Consider the following 21,735-nt stretch of genomic DNA (forward strand, 5'->3'; position numbering starts at 1 on the left):
GCTGTGGTGAGCTGAGATTGCGCCAATGCACTCTAGCCTGAGCAACAGTGAGACTTTAATCTAAAAAAAAAAAAAAAAAAAAAAAAAGTTCCAAGATTTTCTCAATCTCTGGTATTCTGAAATTTCAACCTAACATGCCTTGGTGTGGTCTTTTCCTCATTGACCAGCCTGAGATCTCAGTGGCCCTGCTGGCCTGGACACACAGGGTCCTGTGTTTCTGCTATTCTCTTTCTGAATTTTTCATTAATTATATCTTGGATCTCCTAGATTGACCCTCTACCTATCTTTTCTAGCTTCTTTTTGTTTTCTCCTTTTGTTCTATTGGGGTCTTAAAGTTCTGCTTCCACATTTCTAATTCCAAGAACCCTTTGTTATCTGAACGTCTTTAAATTTCAAACAATTATTTCATAGATGTAATGCCCCCTCTTCTCTCCTTTGAGGTAAGAACTTGTCTTATCTATTCCTCGAATTGCCTTCACGTTGCTTTTACTTCCTGTTTTGTTCTTGTCCATGTTCAAGGTGTTCCTGAAGTCTTAGTTTCATCTATGTCCCCTGGGGCCTCAGCATGTCTTCAGAAGCTCTGATGCTTTCTATTTCTCATCCGAGTTCACTCTGCAAATCAGGTTGCTCTTAGCTGGCTCTTCCCGGCTGAGATTAGGTCTCAGCCTTTTCTGATTTGCTGGCTTAGTCTGTTTTCCATCTTTAAGATTTCATAGGCATCTCTCCCTCCCTGTTCTTTGTTAGTTTATTCATACTTTAACTGTACTGAAAAGTAAGTGGCATTCTACCATCAAGACAGAGCTAGAACAACTAGAATACTCCACCAGCATCTTTTTGGGCACAACAATTCAAAAGCTACTACGAATATACTGGAAAACTAGAAGATGGGAAAGTATTCTCAAGATCATAAGCTTTTATTTCTGACTGTCATAAACATAACTTTGGAGAAAGTAAAGTTCTGACCCTTTATTCAAAGATCATTTCACTTGATTATTTTACAGTTATGTCACAGTCAACACACTAGTCACTGGGTCTTACAGGTTGAATATGGCCTCAAATTTCATTTACTGAAATCCTAGCCCCAAATACCTCCAAATGTGACCTTATTTGGAAATACGGTCACTGCTGATGTAATTGGGAAAAGGTAATACTGGAGTGGGATGGGCCCTTAATCCAGTATGACGGGGATCCTTCTGAGAAGGGGAAATGTGGAGACAGACAAGCATGCACAGAGGGAACGGCACATGAAGACTGGAGTCATGCTGCCGAAAGCCAAAAGCAAGGCCTGGAACAGACCCCTCATTAGTGCCTTGCGAAGGGGCCCAATCCTGCCAACACCTTGCCCTGGGACTGACTTCTAGCCTCCAGAAAAGTGAGACAATAAATTTCTGTTGCTTAACTCACTCCATTTGTGGCATCTTTGTTATGGGAGGTCTAGCAAACAAATACACTGAGTAAACAAGACTCAACATGTGTATTTAGGGAGCATAAGCACTCTGAGAGGCAGGATCCAGATGTAGAGAAACAGGATTACAGTGTAAGGTGCACGCTCTGAATGCGAACTGAGGACGTGGAGACAGTGAGCACGCTGCAACTGAGAAGAGCTGTAACAGAGGCATGCACGGACTTGGCACAGGAGAGCGACAGCTATGGGGGAAGAGGGGCTGAGCCTTCAGAACTCTTCCCCAAGGAAACGTGCTTGGGCTCCCTCCCAGCGTGCGCATGACCCTGCTATGCATACTTTAGAGGGTAGGGGGCTGTGATCAGGAAAGATTAAGTATAGACAGGAGGCTAGTTAGGAAGCCACTGCATTCATCCAGGCAAAAGATGCTGAACAAAGGCAGGAGCAGTGTGAACAGGAAAGGGACAGATGAGAAATATTTGGACAGGGGACATGAAGGAAGGGTCAGAATGATTCCAGCTTTCAAATTCTGACCAATGGGAAAATGACGAGGTTAACAGCCAAAGAAATTGAAGGGGGGTGGTAGGGAGGGAACTGGGGATTGGAGACAGTTAAACTTCAGTTTTGAGTGCATCATACTAGAAGGACTCACAGCTTATCAAGTGCTGCATTTTTGTCCCCCAGACAAAAATAGAGGATGGGTCTTCCAGAGGGTAATCCGAGCTGGAATTATGGATTTTCTATTCATTACCAGGCTGGAAGAATTTTAAGCCCAGAGATTAGGCAGGACCACCTGGGAAGACTGTGCAATGTGGAGAAAAAAGAAGGCAGTCCCTATTTTCTACAGGTATATTATTAATATCAGTTGGAAGTCTATTTCTGAACAAACATGAAAAGGAAAAAAAGGACACAAATGTTGTTAAAAACTTAAGTATCTCAGTTATAAAAGTCCTTCTGGAGTGTTTTCTTCATGGTCCAGACTGCCTGAGGTCTCAAAATTTAAAGCTGGTGAAGTAGAGAGAGATGACATTTGCTCTTCCTGGGATACTTCTCTGGAACAAGCATGAGTATCTGGTGTTGCTCTAAGAACCTTATTATTTCCTTCCAGTATATATGCCTACATGACTCTCACTGCTAATTCATTGTACATGAAGGCCTCAACCATGTCAAGGATGAAGTCAGAGATGTTCCCAAAGATACAATCTTCAGAGATCTCTTACTCCCAATTTCAGCTAACTTCTTAGAAACCTCCATGCTTCCTTACCAGTGCTTACAGCCTCCCTCCCCCCACCCCCCAACAATCAAACCATCCTTTCCTTGTCCTAAAAGTTCCTTCCTTTGATGACTTGCAGATATCGCCCAGACCAAGTTTAACCAATTATGCTGAGAGACTGGGGTAATTTTGGGCCATCTGAATTCAAGTTACAATAATATGCCTCATGCATCCACATTCTGTGACAAGTTCAGCGTCTTCACTCAGTACACATACACAGAGAAACTACATATAAAAACAGCTTGGCTGGGAGCTTATCAGGCTTGAGTCTGTGCTCTGTATTTAATCTTTTATAAGCAATACTCAAAATATTCTAATCTGATTTTAATCTGTTCTGAATACTATTCCTATTGTTTAAAAACAATAGGAATACTAACCAACATTCAGTATCAATGACTTGTATCAATTCACAAGATTAATCTTTCAAAACAGCAGGATACTTTGTTAATGTAGGTCCTGAGGAAGCTAATCAAGCTGCAAATAATCATTCTTCTAATAGCTGCTGTGGGGGTGGGGAAGAGTGGCTAGACAAAAAAATTCTATAGTCTTATGCAGAAGTCCTCTTCAGAAGAAGGTAAGGGGCAGGGTCATAGGATTCTGCTATAAAATGTGGTTTTTTGGCTGGGCGCGGTGGCTCAAGCCTGTAATCCCAGCACTTTGGGAGGCCGAGGCGGGTGGATCACGAGGTCAAGAGATCGAGACCATCCTGGTCAACATGGTGAAACCCCGTCTCTACTAAAAATACAAAAATTCGGCTGGGCATGGTGGCGCGTGCCTGTAATCCCAGCTACTCAGGAGGCTGAGGCAGGAGAATTGCCTGAACCCAGGAGGCGGAGGTTGCGGTGAGCCGAGATCGCACCATTGCACTCCAGCCTGGGTAACAAGAGCGAAACTCCGTCTCAAAAAAATAAAAATAAAAATAAATAAATAAATAAATAAATAAAATGTGGTTTTTGGTTCACTTGAAATCTGCCATGGTGTTAAATATTTACTACAAAAGATCATTTCAAACCAACGTTTTCTTTTCCTCCTTTTCAACAAAGACTGAAAACTCAACTGCCTCTACATCCCAGACAGGGAACAAGGGGTAGAGGGTAAGACAAAAATGGAGACCCACACTCAGCCCCCTCAGGGAGACCACAGGCTCTCTTCACCAACTGAAGTGGGCTGCTGCTTTCTTTAAAACCAGAGCAGAATTTTTATATTAAAACCCATGATATTTGGAAACGTATATATTTACTTTGAATTTCAGAAACAAGGAGAGTCAACACGGTAAGGGCCAAATAAAACACAAGGACAGGCCACATCCCGCCTGCAGGCGGCAGGTCTTCCACCTCCACTTTAGTTTATGTAGTGGGTATCACAGTGAGGAGGCTGACGACAGTTACTCTGAAAGAACAAAATTCACCAAACACATGCAAAAGCCACAGTGTAAACTAAAATTAATTGTGTTCTGTTAGTTACAAACTTACCATAATTAACTTTAAAGATCAGCTAACTTTTCAGCATGAGGGTTAGAAGACTTAATATTGTTAAGATGACAAGACTACCTAAAACAATCTACAGATTCAATGTAATACTCAATAGCCCAACAGCTTTTTTCTTTTTTCTTTTTTTTTTTCAGAAACAGAAAAATGCATCTTAAAGTTCATATGAAATCTCATGATCTTGAGAAAGAACAAAGACTCATACTTCCTAATTTCAAGACTTACTACCAAGACACAATAATCAAACAGTGTGATACTGGCATAAAGACAGACAGCTGGAATAGAGAGTCCAGAAATAAACCCTCGCATGTGTGGTCAATTGATCTGCCAGAACATTCAATGGGGAAAGGATAGTGTCTGCAACCAATGTTGCAGGCAAACTGGATAGCAAGCTGCAGAAGAGTGAAGCTGGACCCTTACTTTAACCATATACAAAACCAAACTCAAAATGGATCAAAGACCCAAGCTTAAGAGCTAAAACTATAAAACTCTTAGAAGACGACTTAGGAGAAAATCTTCATAACATTACATTTCACAATGATTTCTTTAAAACGACACCAAAACTACAGGCAACAAAAGAAAAACTAGATAAACTAGAATTCATCAAAGTTAAAAATTTTGTGCATCAAAGGACACTATCAAGAGAGTGAAATCACAAACAGCACAATGAGAGAAAATATCTACAAATCACATATCTAATTAACATCCAGAATATATAAAGAACTCCTAAAACTCAATAGCAACAAGACAGTCCAATTCAAAAATGGGCAAAAGACTTGAACAGACATTTTTCCAAAGATATACAAATGGTCAACATGAAAAGATACTCAATATCACTAAGTTATAAGAGAAATGCAAATCAAAACGATAAGATACTGCTCCATGCCCATTAGGATGGTTGTTATTTGAAAAAAGTAAATAACTGTTGGCAAGGATGTAGAGAACCTGGAACTCTTGTCCACTGTCAGTGAGAATATAGAAGAGTACAGTCACTGTGTCACTGTGGAAAAACAGTTTGGCAGTTACTCAAAAATTTAAACACAGAATACGGTATGATTCAGCAATTTCACTTCTTAGTAAATATCCAAAAGAACTGAAAGCAGGGACTCACACAGATACATGTACACCAGTTTTCATAGCAGCATTGTTTATAGGAGCCAAATGGTAGAAACATCCCAAGTATCCATCAACAAACGAACAAAATGTTGTATATATGCACAATGGAATATTACTCAGTCTCAAAAAAAAAATTCGGGTGCACAAGCCTTGAAAATACTATGCTAAATAAAATACGCCAAACTCAAAAGGACATATTTTATGATTTCACTTACTTGAGTCCTAGAATAGGCAAATTCATAGAGAGGTTACCAGGGACTGGGGGATCACGGGGAATAGAAAGTTAGTGTCTAATGGGTACAGGGTTTCTGTTTGGCTGAAAAAGTAGTGGAATAGACAGTGAGGATGGTGCACAACACTGTGGATGTTCTTAATGCCACCAAATTGTACACTTTAAAGTAGTTAAAATGAAAGGGTTTCTTCTTCAATGTTTTGGAAGATGATGAGAAGAACTGGTGTCAATTCTTCTTTAATGTTTAGTACAATTGTCCAGTGGTCCTGAGCTTTTCTTAGTTGGAAGTTTTGTTTTTTTTTTTCTTTTGAGACACAGTCTCGCTCTATTGCCCAGACTGGAGTTCAGTGGCACCATCTTAGCTCACTGTAACCTCTGCCTCCCAGGTTCAAGCGATTCTTCTGCCTCAGCCTCCCAAGTAGCTGGGATTACACACACGTGCCATGTCTGGCTAATTTTTTTCTATTTTTAGAAGCGACAGGATTTTGCCATGTTGGCCAGGATGGTCTCAAACTCCTGACCTCGAGTGATCCACCCACCTCAGCGTCCCAAAGTGCTGGGATTACAGGCATAAGTCACTGCACTCTGCCTGTTGGGAGGTTTTTGATTACTGACTCAATCTTCACTGTTATTGGTCTGCTCAAATTTTCTATTTCTTCATGATTCGGTCTTGGTAGTTTGTATGTTTCTAGAAATTTACCAATTTCTTCTAGGTTATCCAATTTTTTGGCATACAACTGTTCATAATAGTCTCATCATACTTTTTATTTTCACAGTATCAGGTGTAGTGTCTCTTCTTTATATCTGATTTTGAGTCTTCTGTTTTTCTTAGTCTAGACAAGGGTTTGTCAAATTTGCTTATCTTTCCAAAAAACCAACTCTTGCTTTGATTCTTTTCTATTGTTTTTCTACTGTTTTTGTTTATTCTGTTGCAAATTATTTTCTTCCTTTGCTTACTCTGGGATTGGCTTATTCTTCTTTTTCTAGTTTGAGGTGTATAGTTAGGCTGTTTGAGATTTTTTAATGTAGTCATTTATTGCAATAAACTTCCCTCTCAGTGCTGCTTTTGCTGCATCCCAGAGATTTTGGCATGTTGTGTTTTCATTTGTTCAAAACATTTTCAAATTTCCCATTTGATTTCTTTGGCACTTTGGGAGGCCAAAGCAGAAGGATCACGAGGTCAAGAGATGGAGACCATCCTGGCCAACATGGTGAAACCCCGTCTTTACTAAAAATACAAAAATTAGCTGGGTGAGGTGGTATGCACCTGCAGTCCCAGTTACTCGAAAGGCTGAGGCAGGAGAATCACTTGAACCAGGGAGGTGGAGGTTGCAGTGAGCTGAGATCATGCCATTGCACTCCAGACTGGGCAATTCAGCAAGACTCCATCTCAAAAACAACAACAACAACAACAACAACCCAAAACGACAACAAAAAAAAAATACTTCAATGTTGTTTTATAATAAAATTCTCAACAAATGGCAAGGCGCAGTAGCTCACATCTGTACTCCCAGCATTTTGGGAGGCTGAGGCATGGGTTATCACTTGAGCCCAGGAGTTCCAGACCAGCTTGGGCAACACGGTAAAACCCAGTGTCTATACAAACACATTCCCACCCCCCAAAAAAATTAGCCAGACATGGTGACACACACCTGTGGTCCCAGCTACCCTGGAGGCTGAGGTGAGAGAACGGCTTGAGCCTGGGAGGTCAAGGCTGCAATAAGCCATGACTGTGCCGCTGCACTCCAGCCTAGGTGACAGAGTAAGACTCCATCTCAAAAATAAATAAAATAAAATTTTAATAAGAAAAAAAGCAAAATTAGACAAATGGCACTACATCAAACTAAAAAGCTTCTACAAAGTTTTGGCAAAAGAAACAATAAAGTAAAAAGGCAACCTACAGAATGGGAGAAAGTATAGGCAAACCCTTTATCTGATAAGGAATTAATATGCAAAATATATAAGGAACTCAGAAAACTCAATGGCAAACACACACACACACACACACACACACCCCAAAAGCCTGATTTAGAAAATAAGCAAAGGGTTTGAATAAACATTTCTCCAAAAAGACATATAAATGACCAACAGGTACACAAAAAGATGCTCAACATCACCAGTCACCCAGGAAATGCAAATTAAAACATCACCTCACACCTGTTAAAATGGCTATATATTTATAAAGATAAGTATTCGCGAGGATGCGGAGAAACTCTTGCATGCTGTTGGTGAAAAAAAATGGTGCAGCTGCTATGGAAAACAGTATGAAGATTCTTAAAGAATTAAAAGTAGAATTACCATTTGATCCATCAATCTCACATCTGGGTATATATCCAGAAGAATTAAAATCATTATCCCAGACAGATACATGCATTTCCATGTTCACTGCAGAATCACTGACAATAGCCAATACCTGGAAACAACCTAAATGTCCACTGAGAGATGAGTAAGAAAAATGTGATATATACATAAAATGGAATATTGTTAAGCCTAAAAAAAATGTAAATCCTGCCATATTCAACAACATGAATGAACCTGGAGGACATTATGCTAAGTGAAATAAACCTGTCACAAAAGGATAAGTACTGCAAGATTCCACTTACATGGGATATCTAAACTAATCAAATTATAGAACTGTCATTGACACAGGCTGAAGGGAGAAAAAACAGTTTCTGTTCAACAGATATAGTTTTTGTTTTGCAAGATGCCTAAGTTTCTGGAGATTTGCTGTATAACATTTTATCTACAATGAACAATACTGTTTTGTGCACTTAAAAATTTAAGAGTAGATCTCATGTTAAGTGTTCTTACCACAAAAAAATATTTTAAGGCAGGGCTTGGCGGCTCACACCTGTATCACAGCACTTGGGGAAGCCGAGGCAGGGCTGGCTGAGGCCAGGAGTTCAAGACCAGCTTGGGCAACAGAGCAAGTCCTCATCTCCACCAAAAAAATGTTTAATTCACCAGGCATGATGGCTCACGCCTATGGTCCCAGCTACTTGGGAGGCGGGAGGGTCATCTGAGCCCAGGAAGTCAAACCTCTAGTGAGCTATGACTGTGCCACTGCACTCCAGCCTGGGCAACAGAGTGATAACCATGTCTCAAAAAATAAATAAAAAGTTATAATGGTTAATAAAGTTTATGTTATGTATATTTTACCATATACACAAATAGATCTGGGTATTTTAGGCTATTCAATTTAGAAAATGCTTATGTCTTGTGGCTGATGTGTAAAACACCTGGAAGGAAACACTATAAATCAGTGAGAAAACAGATAAGCTAGATTTTTTTAACCTGTATATGAAAAGCTTTTTTTTCCTCCCTCTCCTGGGGATGCTGTCTATAAGCAATGAGTCTGACATACCGCCACAGGCTTTCCTACAATACAGCCTCCAACAAAGCTAGGCTGTCCCAAATGCACCAACACCTACAGTGGCGTGTGCCCAGGCAGACTTAGAGGGCTTCAAGCTGGCAGACCAGAAGTTCTTAGGAGGTTGTCCAAAACAAAATACATGGCATCAGGGCCTATGTGGTTCCATTTGTTCTGTATGTGTTTGTGACCAGATCAAGCGTGCTTTCGTTATTGAGAAGAAAATCATTGTGGAAGTATTAAGAGCACATGCACAGAGTCAAAAAGTTAAATTAAAAAATGAGGCGGGGTGAGGTGGCTCATGCCTGCAATCCCAGCACTTTGGGAGGCCAAGGCAGGTGGATCACCTGAGGTCAGCAGTCTGAGACCAGCCTGGCCAACATGGTAAAACCCCATCTCTACTTAAAATATAAAAATTAGCTGGGAGTGGTGGCAGGTGCTTATAATCCCAGCTACTCAGGAGGCTGAGGCAGGAGAATCACTTGAACCTGGGAGGCAGAAGTTGTAGTGAGCCAAGATTGAGCCACTGCATTCTGGACTGGGCACCAAGAGCAAAACTCTCAAAACAAAACAAAACAAAAAAACGAAGCTTTTTTGAGTAATAAAAATTAAAATGCTAAATTAATAAAATCTGTAAGAACTAGAAAAGTGTTGACCAGCATTTCTCCAACAGAAAAAGTTTATTCTATTTATTGTATGATTCTAGGAACCATACAGTGCCTTCAGCTATGGTATTTGTTCTGTCACAGTGCCCTGTATATAACAATTTAATAAATGTTTGCTAATAATGATGACTATAAGAGCCTCAAATGAACCAATTACCACAAAGTCTTCCACTTTCGATCAAGTCCTTTCTAGAGGTTCTTTCAAATGCCAATTTGGGATATAGGCACAATGATTTTTTTTTTTAATCTATCCACAGTATTCTGCTTACATTAGAGAAAAATAAGAAACACACATGTTCAGTTATAAAGGAATCAAATAAATTATAGAATAGGCAGTCCTCTACTTTCACATAAGGTGTATGTCTATAAACGTGAACCAGTTACAAATATATGCATGTTATCTGGGGATTCTGCTACTAACAAGTAATAATTTATCAGATCCCAATTACTTCTATTGTTTCAGGGGAAAACATGCCCTTGAAAATTTATTTCCATCATTTTATCGGCATTCCTTAACTTTTTCCACATAATTGAGCCCACTGAGTATTTGCCTAAGTTCAAAGAAACTCTACGTAGAAGAACACCAAAAAAGCACCAATTATCGCCATGTGCTTCTTATCAATAAAATAAACATTTTTCTCTCCTTTTTCACTCTTATAAAATCAGGGCAAAACGCAGTAAAATATTCAAATAACAGTTCAATACTACTGCAAATATCCAATCATTAGCTAGTAGGCAACATCTCTATGTGATAACTCAAAATGTTTATACAAAAGTTTAGGTACTCAAATCCAAATTCATAGTATGAATGGCTAGAGGGGTTGTACATTTAAAATTGCAAGGTGTTCAAAAGCCCCAAACCATGAAGGGTGATCCCAAAAAAAGCTATACACAGGTTATAAAATATGTAATGGCTGGGAAATTATTCAATATGTTAAATGAAGAAAAAAATGAGTTATACACGCATAAGGGGGAATCTACTCTGAGAAGTTAAGATGCAAAGAAAACAAAACCAGAAAAACAAAATAGTTTTTTACCTGAAAAGTAAACTGTAGTTCTGGTTTCTGGGGGTTTGTTTTTGTTTTGATCAAAACGGTATTTTCTAAATTTTTCATAACTTGGAGAACTTAAAGGTTTGGAGTTTGTAAATCAAAGCATATGAATCTAGAAAGATAAATCAGAAACTGACAGGGCTCCACAGACTTCAGCTTCAGTCATCACAGTCCAGGAACTTAGAGTAAGATCCTGGATTGCTAGTGTCCTCTGGCTCCAAGTCAAATGAAAACTTGTGTCTGGAACACACATTAGCCTAGACCTCAAAGTAATCAATCTGTAAGCACCTGTATAAATGAAATGTCTGGCCAGGCACACCATGCCTGTAATCTTAGCACTTTGGGAAGCTAAGGTGGGTGTATCACTTGAGGTCAGGAGTTTGAGACCACCCTGGCCAACATGGTGAAACCCCGTCTCAGTGAAAACTACAAACATTAGCCAGGCATGGTGGTTGGCTCCTGTAATCCCAGCTACTCAGGAGGCTGAGGCAGGAGGCACTTGAACCCAGGTGGCAATGGTTGCAGTGAGCAGAGACCATGCCACCGCACTCCAGCGTGGGCAACAGGGTGAGATTCCATCTCAAATAATAATAGTAAAAGCAATGCTCCCTCCCCCAAAACTTATGAGGCCAGTAACTGAAATCAGAACTTGACAAGTATATAATAAAAATAAAAAATTACAAGTCAAACTCACTTATGAGCAAAGAGGAAAAACTCCTGAACAAACTTTTTGCAAACCAAATCCAGAAAATAAACAAACCAAGTTTGGTTCATTTCAGGAATGCAAAATTTCTTACATACTGCACCATCAAAATTAAAATCATATGATCATCTTATACTTGCCAAAAAAGATGTCTGAAAAAAACCTAACATTCATTCATGAGAAGAATCTTTGGCAAACTTAGAATATAAGCTCTTCCTTATCTGATAAAGGGTTTCGTATCTACCAAAAGACTACAAATACCATATATATTGCAAAAACAGTTTCTCTCTGAGAGAAGTCAGACTAAGATACCAGCTATTATCTCTCCTATCTGAACATTTTAGTCAGTGCAGCAAAGCAAGGAAAACAAAAGTTACAAAGATTGGTTGGAAAGAAAGAGAGCCATCACAATTCACAGAATAACTCAGATAAATTCAAAGTTACAGATAAATTATTATAACTAGTATGCAAGTTTAGCAAGGTTACTAAATACAAGGTCAATCTGAAAATATCAATTGTATTTCCACAACCACACAGACAACAAAATATTTACAATAGCATAAAAAAGATCAAATATCTATGAATAAATCTAACAAAAGATATACAAGATAAGATCTCTATGCAGAAAGCTACCTAACACTGAAGGGAGAATTACAGAGGGTCTAAATAAAATACATGTCATGTTCCTGGATTGGAAAACTCAGTATTTGAAAAATGTCCATTTTTCCCCAATTAAACTATAGACAAAATGCAAAATCAAAATTCTAACAGGTAGTTGTTTTGGTGAAATGTGGCAAATTTACGTGAAAAGAAAAGGGTTAAAGGAAGAGCTAAGACACTATTCAAGACAAGCAAGGTAGAAAGGCTTGATCTAGTAGATATAAAATCTTATCTTACAATAATTAAAACAATGTGGAGTTGGTACAAGCATCAACAAAGAGATGAACGGAATAGGAGAGAGAACCCAGAAACAGACTCACTTGAGATACTTGATTTACCACAAGGGTGACCGAGCCGAGCAAAAAGGAAAGGATGACCTTGACAATAAATGGTGCAGACCAGATATCCATGTGGAAAAAACAGAAATGAAATGGCCCCTAGCTTCACATCTGCACAAAAATCCAGTTAAATTATAGCTCCAAATGAGAGAGGCAAAACAATACAGCTCCTCACAGACAACATGGGAGACTATCATTACATCCGCAGGGTAGGAAAGACTTCTCAAACAGGATACCAAAAGTACCACCATACTAATTTTTTTAAAAAGCTAAAAATTAGACATTAAAGTTAAGAACTTATCCGAAAAACATCATGAAGAGAGTGAAAAGGCAAACCACAGAGAGAACAGCATTATCTTAATAACCTCAAACTGGAAACAATTCAAGCATCCATCAACAGCAGAACAAATTCAGGTTTATTCACATAATGGAATACCATGCAGCAACGGAAACCAGTGAGCCACTGCTACACTCAATACACGTGGCGCTCAAAAATGTGTCTAGTGAAAGAGACCAAATGCATAAAAATATATACCGAATGATTCCACTTATATGAAGCTTAAAAAAAAAAAAAAAAAAGAACCACAGTGTTGAGGGACGAATGCACTGCAAGTAATACTATAAGGAAATACAAAAAGTGATCACCATAAAGTCAGAGGAGCAGTTACTCTTAAGCAAAGAAGAAAGGGAGATACTGGCAATATTCTTTTTTCTTGACCTCAGTGGTAGTTACACAAGTGTTTGATTTACAAAAACACATTGAGCTTTTTTTTTTCTTTTGGGTACTTAAAAGCTCAAAAATACTCAAGGGCTTTCAATGCTGGGTAGGAGCAGCAAGGGTGGCTGGCACTTTCCTAAGGGGCTATCTTTACTTTCAGTTTGAGCAGCTTGACATTCTTACTTTCTAAAATCATCAGAGTATGCACAAATAATTAACACTATGTGTTGATAAATATGTGTTACAACTCTAATAACTGCCTAAGGAAATTTAATGAAAACATGAATGGAAATGTAAACTCCTAACTTACTTCTGGAAAGTTCAAATGAGGCTTTTATTGGTAATGTTTTTATTTCTGTATCCAGTGGGTTTTTGTTTTTTTTTTTTTTTTTTTTTTTAAGGCTAAGACATACATGAGAAATGTTAAGATTCAATAAAACGGGGGGCTGGACATAGGGTCTTTTTAATGAAAAAGAGCTCTAACAGCTCGCCTCTCCAAGTAAAAACCCTGCTTCAACCTAAGCAAGTTACATGTTTAGCCTTCCAGAGACAAAGCATAAAATATCTGAAAATATTAATGATTTGTACTACCACCACTAAATCTCACATTTTCTTCTCTGGGCTAAATACCCCCTTACAGTCCATTCACGTTTCATGTCAAATGTTTCAAATTCTTCACCATTCTGTTCTGGATAGCATTACCCGTTTAAAATGAACTGCGATGATCTAACAAATGCACTGTGATGTCTCAGATGCTTAAATTTTGCCAAGTAACTTTTAACTCACAGAAGAAATTACTTCTTTCTCTTCCAGCCATCCCAGCTACGTAACTTCCCAACTAGGGAATGCCCTTGTAGCAGACACTGGGTTCTCACCAACATCCACAGCTTTCTTTTCCAACAAAGCCCAACTTTTTTTTTTTTTAATAAGAGGTATCACTATCTAATAAGCCCAACCTGATTGGAGGCTGCATCCTCATCCTCATCCTCCTCCTCCTCCTCCTGGTCACATGCTTCAGAAAGCAGGCCCTGAGAGGTCTAAGGCTGTGGAGGCAGTACCATTCCCCTTGCCAAGGCTTGCTTTGGCTAGAAGCATCTGGTACACTTCTGTTTTCCAGTGACACTAGAGAGGTCTTATGCTGGTGGGCTTTGAGAAAGGTTTCTTCACTCTTAAAAGCAGATGTACAGGAAGAGACCATCTCCTCCTCCTCTGGACATTATCATATCAGAGCATGTCCCCTGGAACTGCAGTAGCCATTCCACAACCACTAGGGGAGTAAGCCCCGAGGAAGGCAGGCTAATTCTTTTCTGGACCACAATCTTATCCCCATCACACTGGTCACTGGCCACTGCCTGTGTATCTGGTGCTGGCAGCCTTCTCTCTCCCAAATAATCCCATACCTTGTTTTGATAAAACTCCCTATAGGGAGCCATAATTTCTTTTCTCAAAATTTTTGGTCAGAATACAAAAATGACACAGCTTACTACTAAAAAAAAGAGAACTTGCACATAATATAAAAAGACACAAACAGGCTGGGCCTGCGGCGGCTCACACCTGTAATCCCAGCAGTATGGGAGGCCAAGCCGGGTGGATCACTTGAGGTCAGGAATTCGAGACCAGCCTGGCCAACATGGTGAAACTCTGTACTAAAAACAAAAATTAGCCGGGCATGGTGGCACATACCTGTAATCCCAGCTATTCAGGAGGCTGAGGCACAAGAATCGCTTGAATCCAGGAGGCGTAGGTTGCAGTGAGCCAAGATGGCACCACTGCACTCCGGCCTGGATGACAGTGAGACTCCATCTCAAAAGAAAAAAAAGGGGTGGGGGGAGGAGGGCAAAAAGTTTTTAAAAATCAGTGAATATCATATGAATGATGCAAAAGAAAAAAAAATGGAAAATGTAAAACAGCAAAGTTCTCCGTAATTACATACTTCATACATACTGTTAATCCTTTGGCATATACTGGGTCATAATATATTAGAACTTAGATGAAATTAGTTCCTTTTAAGGGAAACACTCATACCAGGAAAAACAGGTAGGAGTAAAAAGAAATCCACACCCAAAAGGGAAACATGAACCATGATGACAGCAAAGAGCAGTGGGCTTACATAGGATAGGTAGACTCCTTTCCCTGGTCAAGCTGTGTGATGTTCAACCCTAGGCTTCTACTGACTCTCCATCTTTATTGAGATGGAGTCTCACTCTGTCGCCAGGCTGGAGTGCAGTGGCATGATCTCAGCTCACTGCAACCTCCACCTCCTGGGTTCAAGCAATTCTCCTGCCTCAGCCTCCCAAGTAGCTGGGATTACAGGTGTGTGCCACCACACCCTGCTAATTTTTGTATTTTTAGTAGAGACAGGGTTTCACCATGTTGGCCAGAATGGTCTCAATCTCTTGACCTCATGATCCATCCACCTCGGTCTCCCAAAGTGCTGGGATTACAGGCGTGAGCCACTGCACCCAGCCTACTGACTCCCTTTTTAGGTGGGGATAAGAATCCCGACTTCACCAGAGTGTTAGGGACTTACATAGATAATTTACCCAAAGAGTTTGTTTTGTTTTTCTCTCCTTGTACATTAGAATCATCTGGGGAGCTTTTCAAACTGAGCATCCCAGAGGTACTCAATGCGGATCTCTGGGGTTAGGGCCTAGAAATCATACACAAGTGCATTTTGCACAGTAAAAAGCACTATCCACATTTGTTTTTACTGCTGTACTGTTTAGCACCTGGCACAGAACCATGGAACAGGGGTTTAATAAATACTAGGAGGATGAATTACAAATGAAAAATCAACTAGTTTTCTAATCTTCACCTTTAAAAAAAAAGATTACAGTTATGTTTTAAAAGACCTCATTTTGTAAAAAAGATCTTAGCCGAGCGTGATGATATGCACTGTACTCCTAGCTACTTGGGAGGCTGAGGCAGGATAATCACTTGAGCCCAGGAGTTTGGGGCTGCAGTGAGCCATGACCGTGCCACTGCAATCCAGCCTCAGTAAGAATGAGACCCTGTCTCAAAAAATAAAAATAAAGACTTCATGATGCATATATAAGAAAAATTCCCTCAGCAAAAGCGATTATTAGTTGTACTTGACACAAAGGACGGGAACTCATTTCTACTTGAATGTGCCTATGTGGTCCACTTTCCATCTTAGGCCATAAATCAAGGTACAATACACTAAATTTAATTAAGCTTCAAGGTAATCTAGTTTATCTCACTAAAAACCAACCCATGAAAATTGAATTATAGGCAATTTAGAGTTCTCTCTCCACTGGCCCTTCAATGAAAACTACAATTACTGTACAAAGATTTACCCCTATTTTTTGTCACACAGAAAACATTATTTTCGTTGAATGGTTTATTTTAGCACAATCCAAAGTAATAATTATTAAGTGATGGCTTTAATATGCAATGTGTGCTATTTTTATAAAATTTATGTACATGATGTATGTATTAATAGAAGGATATACAACATTACAGTAAGGTTTCCCTGGACACAATTTTAGTTTATTTTTCATTTCTTATGATCTGTATTTTTTAACTTCTTACAGTGAATACATACTATGTATATAATTTTTCTTCTGTTATTTTAGAAACAAAATCCAAAAAGCCTGAGAATTTAGTAACGGTAAATAGAATTAAACAATCTTGAAAGGGGCCAGGCATGGTGGCTCACGCCTGTAATTCCGGCACTTTAGGAGACTGAGGTGGGTGAATCACCTGAGGTCAGGAGTTCAAGACCAGCCTGGCTAACATGGTGAAACCCCGTTTCTACTGAAAATACAAAAATTAGCCAGGCATGGTGGCGCACACCTGTAATCCCAGCTATTCGGGAAGCTAAGGCAGGAGAATTGCTTGAACCCAGGAGGCGGAGGTTGCGGTGAGCCGAGATCGCACCACTGTACTACTCCACCCTGAGTGACAGAGCAAGACTCCATCTCAAAAAAAAAACAAAAAAAAAAAAACACATCTTCAAACGCTAGAAAGAACATGATTGGGTCAACAAACAAACTAGAAAACAGACAGCAGATATGATACAAGTATTGCATCAATGTTAAATTTCACTAGGTTGATAACGGTACTAAGGATAGGTAAGACAATGTCTTTTGCTCTTAGAAAGTATACACTGAAGTTCTCAGAGGTAAAGGGGATGATGAATGCAACTTACTTTCAAATAATTTGGCAAAAAATAAAAAATAATAGAACGAATGATAAAGCAAATGCTGAATAGAAGAAATGTTAACAACTGGTGAACCTGAGTAAAGAGTATGAGAATTGTACAATTTTTGCATTTTTTATACTATTAAAGTTATTTCTTTTTTTCTTTTTTTTTCCAGACAGATTCTTATTGCTCTGACGCCCAGGCTGGAGTGCAGTGCGCGCCACCAAGCACAGCTAATTTTTGTATTTGTAGCAGAGACAGGGTTTAACCATGTTGGTCAAGCTGGTCTCCAACTCCTGACCTTGTGATCTGCCCGTCTTAGCCTCCCAAAGTGCTCGGATTACAGGCATAAGCCACTGTGCCCAGCAATTAAAGTTATTTCTAAGTAAACCATTTTTAATTGAAAAATTTTAAAAATCAATACCTGCAAAATTGCTCTAACCAAAATACTTAAGATCATATTGGGCCAACTTCAATCAAGGGAACATATTCAAAAACTGTGCTAATAAAAACATATGCAGGCCCAACTTTAAACAAAAATTTAAATCAGCACCGTCTGGCAGAAATACAATGTGAGCCACATACATAGTATTAAATACCCTAGGAGCCATATTAGAGTTAAAAGAAACAGGTCAAAATAATTTTAATGTTTTATTTTGGCCCATGTCTACAGTATTTTTCAATTTAGTCAATATAAAAACTGAGGGTTTCTTCCTACTAAATCTGCAAACTCTGGTGTGTATTGCATACTTCCAGTACATCTCAATTCAGAAACTGAATTTTCATAGGAAATACTTGATCTACATTTAGATTCATAAAATGTAGTTGAAAAAATAGATTCACATAACCAAATTGTTTAAAAGTTTTCCAACCACTGAATCAGTTTTTATATGTAAACTTAGATTAACTAAAATTGAATAAAATGAAAAACTCACTCCTCAGTCACACTAGTCACCCTGTAGGCTCAATAACCACATATGGCTTCTGGCTACACTGTGGAAAGGCCTGGCTTTAGACAGTAAAACAAATTCCCTCCACAAAAGGAGGAACTAATTGATAAAACTTAAGCTTACTGTATTTATCAACAGATTTTTAAAACATAGTTATCATAAAAATGGGCCAGGCACCATGGCTCACACCTGTAATCCCAGCACTTTCAGAGGCCAAAGCGGGTACATCACCTGAGGTCAAGTGTTCGAGACAGCCTGGACAACGTGGTGAAACCCCATCTCTACTAAACACACAAAAAATTAGCCCGGCATGGTGACAGGCGCCTGTAATCCCAGCTACTCGGGGAGGCTGAAGCAGGAGAATCACTTGAACCCGGAAAGAGGAGGATACAGTGAGCCGAGATCCCACCATTACACTCCAGCCTGGGCAACACAGCGAAACTCCATCTTAAAACAAACAAACAAAAACCAAACAAAGAAAACCGATATTCCTATCAGAAGCACTCCAAGGTTTTCTCTCCAAGGTACAGTTAGACATCTGCCATACCACCCGTCAGAAATACCAACACGAAGCCTTCTCTACTCTGCCTCAGTTGTCATCCTTTAATTTGGGTTTGAGTTTCCGGAAAATTGGCAACCAAATGGCCTTCTTCCTTTCAAATGTGGCAGAACAAACTGAAGTTCTGGTTCTCGGGAGCCTAGTCATCTACTGCATAGCATGCCGGGTTCCAGCACAATACTGTCTCAGTCCCAAATGGGAGCATGCACACAGGAGAACTTGTCTCGGATTCAAGAGAGGAAGTGACCCTCAGTCCAGAGGTGAGTTTTTTCTTTTTAAACAGGTGTAAGAGATTAATTCAGTCAACACCAAGCAACACTAAAGATCTGTCAATCAATAATTCTGTGCCAAGCAACTTGATGAAGGATTTGGCCAGAATCCCTTTGGCTAATCTCAATCAGGGCCTTCCCAAAGACATCCTGATTTAGGCCATTCTCATCTAAATGAAGCTTCCGCAGTCCCTTGCCTGACAGCAAATAAACAAAATCAAATGATATTCATATGAATAAAATTCTGCTAGCTTGACAAAAGGCCCCTTGAAAGATCGTTTAGTCAGTATGAGCAAAAATACAGCTCCAAAGAACAGGAGTTACCATAAAACCATTTGCCAGAAATGTTTAATTCCTACTTTGTTCGGCGATACTTTTCAACTGAGCAACGTTGTGGCTAACAATCAAATTTAATCCACAACAATGAATTCTGATTTTTTTTTATCGCTGCACAAGTATTAACGCATTACTTAAAACTGCTGAGTCCTTTACTGTGAATTCATTAATGCTTGAAATTACTCATACCAGTGGAAGTAGGGTGCGAGTGTGAACGATGAGTTCTGACACTTGATCCACTAATGAAGTCCCATCTTCCATATAAAATCCCTTTTCTCCCCTCCCCCAATCTCACTCACCTAGCTGTTTTCATGTGACATCATACCAGGGATCACAGATACAACTCTGACCATTGTGTGGAGACTCAAACAATCGTAATCTAAAATCCTCTGTAGATAAAACATATACTATTTCTCAAAGCTGAACTCCTTTCTTACCCTCACAGTCACAAAGCTTTAAGCAGAATGAATACAAAGGTTTTAAGCCATTCCAACAGAGGTTTTTTTTATTAAATTTATTTTACCCATGGAAATACTTGAACATTCTGTAGAAGTAAACATATTCTAAACCTGAGGTCTTTAAAAGAAAGTTCTCAGTTAATGCCTATTTAATCGAATCCAGTCTTCGGGTCTCTCTGAAATGAGCCAAGTACGCAGAAACCAACTGTAATTTTTAAAAGAGCGAAGAGGGAGAAGAAATAAACGACACCAGAAGTACACACTCCACTCCAGCAGTTCAAGCACTATTTCGAGAAGGGAAGTAAAGATCTAGCCCGCTGTCTCCCTTGGCCACAGCAAGGCTCCTCCAAGGCGGCCCGCTCCGAAGACCCCTTAGACCCCGCCTCCCCCGACCCCGACCCCGACACCTCCCGCGGCCGCCCCCGCCGCTTCGCCTCCTCGCACAGGGGATGCTCAGGAGGCGACCTCGAAGCACAACCACTGCTGGAATCCTGACACCGAAGAGGACGATTTTTCCCGGAGTTTACATACATTCGCTGGCACCTTCGCTGCTCACTGAAACCCTCACGAAAGCGGTCAACGCATCCAGAGTGGGTTTCCTCCATCTACAGACGCAGGCCAACAGCGCCACTAAAAATACGCGTCCGCGCCCCGGCCCCGGGCGGCAGAGGGAGCAGCGGGCGGCCGGGCGCGGGAGCTCCCCCGGGGCTAGCAGCATCCCCGCAGCGCGCGGAGACCGGGGCCGCGTCCACCTGGCAACAAAGGCGAAGTCCGCCGCTCGCAGTTGGGAGGCCCGGAGCCGAAGCCCCGGAGCCGCGCCAGGGAGCGTACGGGGTCTGCGAGGGGCCGCCCCTGGAGAGAGCCGAACCGCGGACTCCGTCGGGAGGGGAGCGCCCAGGCAAAGGCTCGCATTGTCCCGGGGGAGGGCGGGGCGAGCACCCGGGAGGCGCGGGGTCCCCGGAGGAGGTGGCGGCGCCGCGGGCGGGTTGGGGGCTGGGACGGCCGAGGCCGCCCGCCGCCCCCCGCAGCCTCGACGTCTTTCATTTGGCCTCTGCTGCGGCGGAGGCAGCTCGACCTCCAGCGCTAAGCACTGCGCTAAGCAGAGGCGGGCGGGGGAGGGCGCGCCAGACCCGCCGCAGCGCCGGACCCCCCGCGCTGCGCCCCCGGCCCGCCCCGCCTCGGTTCCCGCAGCCCACCCGCAGGCCGCGCTCCCCCAGCGAGCGAAGGAGATGACGCTCCGGCGTTCACTCGGGTCCCCACCTCGATATAGCCGGCCAGCGCCGAGGCGGGCACCGTGAGCCCCACCAACAGCAGAAGCAAGAGCCTGCCCGTGGCTGCGGCGGCCGCGGTCCCGGTGGCTGCCATCCCTCGCCGGGTCGCTCTAGCGCGCGGCTCTGAAGCTCACACACAGACCGGCTCCGCGCTCAGCGCACCGCGACCCAGAAGCATCTGAAGCCCGTTCGCCGCCGCCCGGGGGGTTTTACACCAACCGGAACTGACTTCACAAAGCCACACCCTCCTTCTGCGGCTTCCAATGCCAGCCCGCAGAAGCCCTCAAGACCCCGCCTTTCCTGCAGTCCAGACCCAATCAGGGAATGGAAGCGCCTGCTCCTCCCGCCCGGTCCAGCCGCGCGCCCCCGCCCCCGGCCGCGGAAGGCCCCGCCCCCGTCCTGGACCCAGTGGCCGCCAGGCGCGGGGGCGTGCGCGCAGTGGGTCCGGGGCCGCAGCTCTGCGGGCGCGGGGCTGACTCCGGCCGCCGCCACCCGGCGCGGTTGTGTGTCCCAGCCGCGCTCGTTCGTTAGCCTGCAGCCTCCCGATACGGGCACGCCCCGCTTCCCCGCCCCTACGGGGCATTCTTCAGACTCCTTTGGGTACCGCCCTCTTTTTGGTTCTGGAGATGGTTTTACTGAAAACAGAATGAATTAGGAGTCCGGGACAGTCCGCCAAGGGCAGTCGCCCGAGGCAGGGGGAGGACGACAGGA

At 41.7% G+C, this 21,735-nt stretch overlaps 1 protein-coding gene across 4 annotated transcripts in view; it reads right to left on the reverse strand.

Moving 5' to 3' along the window:
* APLP2 (amyloid beta precursor like protein 2) overlaps positions 1–21,272 on the reverse strand; it is a 69,586-nt gene extending 48,314 nt beyond the window's left edge. For all 4 annotated transcript variants that reach the window (XM_032284971.1, XM_032284972.1, XM_032284974.1 and 1 more), the window contains exon 1: positions 21,014–21,272. In XM_032284971.1, the coding sequence (XP_032140862.1) occupies positions 21,014–21,118 (105 nt within the window). In that variant the 5' untranslated portion in view covers positions 21,119–21,272. The remainder of the gene's footprint in view (positions 1–21,013) is intronic.
* Between the last annotated feature and the right edge of the window lie 463 nt (positions 21,273–21,735).

This window comes from Sapajus apella, unplaced genomic scaffold (genome assembly GCF_009761245.1).
Source record: "Sapajus apella isolate SASKATOON/1434 unplaced genomic scaffold, GSC_monkey_1.0 scaffold16, whole genome shotgun sequence".
Taxonomy (NCBI): domain Eukaryota; kingdom Metazoa; phylum Chordata; class Mammalia; order Primates; family Cebidae; genus Sapajus; species Sapajus apella.